This window comes from Etheostoma cragini, chromosome 2, assembly GCF_013103735.1.
Source record: "Etheostoma cragini isolate CJK2018 chromosome 2, CSU_Ecrag_1.0, whole genome shotgun sequence".
Lineage (NCBI taxonomy): Eukaryota > Metazoa > Chordata > Actinopteri > Perciformes > Percidae > Etheostoma > Etheostoma cragini.
Window position 1 is genome coordinate 29,655,050 of NC_048408.1, and position 5,434 is coordinate 29,660,483.

Genomic DNA, 5,434 nt, shown 5'->3' on the forward strand with positions numbered 1-5,434 from the left:
TCCACCAGAGGACGCTCTACAACGTCCCTGTTAGTGATGGCGTTGCATAGTCTGTCCACCAGAGGACGCTCTACAACTGTAAAAGGACTTTAAGTTTCATATCTTAAGTTTGTATTTTATTCATTTTATTCATCAGAACTTTAATATATTTGGAGGTTCTGTTGTGACAATAAAATAAATTATTATCATATTATTTTTGTGAGAACTCATAAATAACTACTGTAAGGGAAATCTGTGTTTATTGTGTTTATGGATTATTTGAAGAAGAAAAAATACATATATCAGAATATCTGATTTTTCAATCACAAAATACTGGTATCGGTATTGGCATCGGTCGGCTCTAGTAGGTAGATTTGGGCTGCAGTAGACGACCCAGACGAGGTCATCATCATCTTCATCTGCTTGATGGCTGCTGACACAAAGCTGGTTTCTACCACAAGGAAGAGGCTGGAACTCACTACTAAAGGGGCGGGAGCCGGCATTTAACATCAAGCCCGTTATCTGCTGGAACTGTCTGTGTCTGGTGTGCAGGTTCTCTGGGTCAAGCTGTGACCCACCAATCAGCCGACGAGACTAATTATGAAGGAAAAAGACTGAAAGTACCCCCTTACGTTGCAGCTGGAACATCTTATCTTCAGACGAGGTTTCAGTTTGGCAAACATCTTCTACAAACAAAATACTAACTCCTCTTAAGATTGGCGAGGTCACTGTCTAATAAGACAAGATTATTAGTAATTACATCGTTACGAATGTTAAAACACAGCAGCAAGTTGTTAAGATCCTTTGTTGAGCTTGTGTAGTCACGGGACTGCAGGCAATACGTCTTTTCAAAAGGTGCCGATATAAGTCTATCACTCACGTATTTAGCTCTGAAATCTTAGTTTAGACTGAATTCAGTCAACTACAAAGCACAAAAGTTGGGTTTACTGTGTACGAGCAGTGCAGGCGCTTGGAAGTGGCGGCTGTGCTCACGTCTCTGTTGGTCTCATGAGTGTCTCGGTGTCCCCCCTGCAGGTCTACAGATCCTGTACACTCTCCTGCAGAACGTCTCCGGGGAGGAGGCAGCGGCGCAGAGCTTCTACCAGACGTACTTCTGTGACATCCTCCAACACATCTTCTCTGTGGTCACTGACACCTCGCACACCGCAGGTACAGGAAAAAGTTCCAAAAACTCACACTATTAAAAGTTCTGTGTGTTGTTAAATAACGTTTAAATAATTTAAGACTAAAGATGAGGCGACTACGGGCGTTCTCACACCTGTGGTTCGTTTGCTTTGGTCCAAATCAGTTCACGAGTTACACAACTTTTTCCCTTTTGGTTCACTTTTGTTTCATTTGTGTTCTGGACTAGTGCGTATTTCCGGCTTCTCCACGGTCAAACCAGCTCATTTCATTCAAATAATCTGACACGCACACCGAGACGTTGATCTGCTGTGCTGGTGTGATCGCAGTCTGTTTCTGTGAAAGAAACCTGCTACAGGTTCAGGTTCCTTTAGTGGTGCCTGTGGGTACACTAGGTTTCCAGTCTAAGAGGCAGGACATCCTTAAAACCTTGTAGACCACCACATAACATGCAACACCAAAACATAAAACAGAATAGATGTATTAGAGACAGTAAAACATGGATAAAAGGAATAGAAAACAGTACATGACCAAAGTGCTTGTGCGTCTTGTGCAAGTAATTCTAATTCTGCAGTTTAACAGAGTGATTGCCACTGGGACAAAACTGTTTTTGAATCTTGTAGTTCTACAACCGGGGCCTCCGCCCAGAAGGGAAATACTGGAATGCCCTATTCAGAGGGTGGAGGCTATCCCTAGTTTGCTCTTCTGCCGCGTCGCAGATTGCAAAGCACACCTGACATTAGCTCCGACTTGAGGAGTACGCATGCAGCATTTGGTGCGGATCGAAAACAAAATACTCCAGAGTTGGTTTGAAAGCGAGGTCTCGCTAGGATTTGTTGGTCCGCTGAAGACTATTGCAAACTAAATAAGAATAAATAATAATAATGTATACTTTATTGATCCTGCAAGGGGAAATTACTATGTTTTCACTCTGTTGTTACACACATTACACACGGGCCTGAATTACACACACACACATGCTCAGTACCTTTACATGCACTAATGGAGAGGTGACAGAGAGGGGGGGGTGCCCATGGAAAGGCGCTCCGAGCAGTTAGAGGTTCAGTGCCTTGTTCAAGAGCACCTTGGCAGTGCCCAGGAGGTGAACTGGCACCTCTCCAGGTACCAGTCCACCACCAGCTTAGGTCCACACAGGGATTGAACCAGCGACCCTCTGTTTCCCAACCCGACTCCCTACTGACAGAGCTGCTGCCACCCTCAATGTTTTCCTTTAATAAATAAAATAAGGCAGGTGTGAAAGCCCCCGTAGTTCAGTGATGACTTTCTAAATATGTAAAGTAAAATGTAATGTTAGAAGTTCCTCCGTGGGGTTTTAACAGCTTTTAATAATAATACATTTTATTTATAATGCCCTTTTACATTTCAAATGAAATCCCAGAATAAAGCAATAAAACACCATAAGACTAAAATTAAAACTATGACTGTTAAAAGGCCTTTTGATATAGGAATGTCTTTAGGCACTTCTTAAACATCTCCACAGTCGGTGGGACCTTTAGGGTCTCTGGGAGGGCGCTCCAGAGCCGTGGGGCGACTGCCTGGAGGGCCCTGTCTCCCATAGTAGAGAGTTTAGTCCTTGGTTGGTGCAGGCAGTAGCCTAGTTATTAACATACTTGACGCATCATTAATCATGTTACCTGCTTGCTTCCTGTCCGCAGGGCTGACCATGCACGCCACCATCTTGGCCTACATGTTCAACCTGGTGGAGGAAGGGAAGGTCAGCGTCGCCCTCAGCGCCGCCAACCCGGCCAACAACCAGGCGCACGTCCAGGAGTACATCGCCAACCTGCTGAAGACCGCCTTCCCCCATCTGCAGGAGTAAGTGGGCTTGAGATTACACAAAGAGGTTTTTAGACAAACATGGAAATTAAAGTTAAAAAGCAGAAACTTTCAGCACAGCCAGGGGAGCTCCAGTAGACCAGAATGCACTTAAAAAAACCACATTTTGATCAAAGGCTGCAGCGTAGACGGATCTCACAAAACCCAAAAGTGAGTCAGCACGTTAACGCTCACATCTTCAGATTCTAGAAAGTCCTCTCGCTGACTACACTCTGACGCTCGTCGGTCCGTCATCGTCTTGATTGGTCTGTTGAAGGCCATGAATGTCTTAAAATCAGTCGGATGAGACATTTGTCACAACAAATGAAACATGAGCTTGCAGATTTCTGGCTAGCAAGCTGTCGCTCCTCCTCCTGGGAGTTGTCAAAGGAGAAACGCCTACACGAAGCCTTAGTGCAGCAGATTAGAGGGAAGAATGTAATAACAGTGGCTAATTGAGTGTCTTGTCTTCAGTGCCCAGGTGAAGGTGTTCGTAACGGGTCTGTTCAGTCTGAACCAGGACATCCCCGCCTTCAAGGAGCACCTGAGGGACTTCCTCGTGCAGATCAAGGTGAGTGTCCAGACCCGGGAGGATGTAAAGGACAAAACCGGTATGATCAGTCACGTTTCTACTTTTACATCGAGGAGGAGTTAAAAACAGGCTGTCGAAGCCCATTCAGTGGGAAACTTGGGCTTTAATTTTGAAAGGTCGGCCGCTTTAAGTGATTTTTGGTCGTCACCGTAGAGCCTTAGACCATGTCTGATTTCCAAACACTTAAACATCCTATTTCACCGATGGAGTCATGTTTACTTGGACCCGGCCAGTTTGTTTAATATGTAAAAGAGGGCACTACTCCTCATCTGTGGTACGTTACATCTTTATAGCACTGTGCTTGATCCCTGTGAGAGAGAATTGTAACTAACTGTCTCATCGGAGCTCCTCCCAGGATGTAAACCACGTTTCCGGGTTTAGACCAAATACACACTAGTTAGTCTTTTATAAACTCAGGGACATTACTGTTTGTAACATTTAACATACTCCAATCTAATTGGAAGGATGCGTTTGAATGCTACAAACTGCGTCAGAACTCAGATTAATTTAACGGACAGGAGAGACTTGAACAGTTTTAATACTACTATTCCCTCCAGGTCCGCCGTAAACCAGAACCTTGGTCTGTCTTTTCAACAACATTCAACAGTTTAAAGGTGTGTGCTTGTTTTAGGGTGTAATTAAGTTAAAGGAATACGGCACCATTTGTTGAATTAGGCCTTATCGTGGTCTCCTCTAGCTGTAGATAGTTGGGCCGAAACACATTAATGTCTCAACGCCGCCGCTGGTTAGCTTAGCTTAGCATAGTGAATGGAATCCCACGCGGCCTAAGTCTGAGCCGTGCAGGTCCTGGTCTGTGGGAAGGTTTAGAGTCGGCCAAGTTAGAATCTTAAGCCCTAACGCCCGGCGTGGAGCGCTGCTGAGCCTCTGCTTGTGTGGTCCTGCAGGAGTTTGCCGGCGAGGACACGACGGACCTGTTCCTGGAGGAGAGGGAGACGTCTCTGCGCCAGGCCCAGGAGGAGAAACACAAGCTGCAGATGTCGGTGCCCGGCATCCTCAACCCGCACGAGCTGCCCGAGGAGATGTGCGACTGAAGACAAACAAGACAGCTCTGAAGGGGGAAAGGGTCCAGAGAGAGAGAGAGAGAGAGAGCGAGCAAGGACGCTTCCTGTTGATAAATTGTTTTCTTTTCAAGTGTGTTTGTGTGCAGGTGTGTGCATGAGTGTGTGTTTTTGAAAAGAGAATGAGGGGCCATAGGAAAGACCCCAGCACTAGGTTGTACGTCGACCAAATCAATGTCAATATGTAAATGAGAATCGCCCACCCTGACCCCCCCCACCCACCCTGGCGCGGATTCTTCTTCTTTTCTTTTTTTTCTTCAAACTTATTTTATAAGATTTTTTTTGTGTAACAAGCCATCTTTTGTTGACTCTTTTTCAAATTAAAAGCTTTATGTCTGGCCATACGGTTCTTACACCCATGCATGAAGAATTCATTTTAATCCCTCTGCACCCCCCCTCAATCCACCACCTCTCCTTCTTTCTGTTAATATGTAATATATGATGTTGAAACACTTGCGATGGTTAGTTGACCGACTGCTCTGGTTTCTGGTTTCTGAAGTGCCGTGTGCATGGTGCCGGACGAATGTGACGCTCAAGGGGTCGACACGTGCTCCCTTGCTTCCTTTGTTGTCTTCTGGTTTTGGTTTGTCCGTGTGTTTATCCTTTGCTTTTCTTTTTCTTTTTTTATACACTCTGGCTCTGTGGTCTAGTCGGACCTTCAGTCGGCCCGCTCTGCGTTTGGATGAGAAGGAAGGCCATGTGCATATCATCCTGTTTGTAAAGCTGTCTTAGTACTCTGAGAATATAAAGTTGGCTATTTTTACAAAAAATCAAGTCTCTGACTCGGCTTCTCTCCCCCCCCCCC

The 5,434-nt window shown here is 45.4% G+C and overlaps 1 protein-coding gene across 1 annotated transcript in view; it reads left to right on the forward strand.

The window, feature by feature from the left end:
- xpo1a (exportin 1 (CRM1 homolog, yeast) a) overlaps positions 1-5,399 on the forward strand; it is a 27,928-nt gene extending 22,529 nt beyond the window's left edge. The window contains exons 22-25 of the mRNA XM_034900771.1: positions 1,015-1,149; positions 2,799-2,958; positions 3,433-3,529; positions 4,456-5,399. Of these exons, the coding sequence (XP_034756662.1) occupies positions 1,015-1,149; positions 2,799-2,958; positions 3,433-3,529; positions 4,456-4,602 (539 nt within the window). The 3' untranslated portion in view covers positions 4,603-5,399. The remainder of the gene's footprint in view (positions 1-1,014; positions 1,150-2,798; positions 2,959-3,432; positions 3,530-4,455) is intronic.
- The last annotated feature ends 35 nt before the right edge of the window (positions 5,400-5,434 follow it).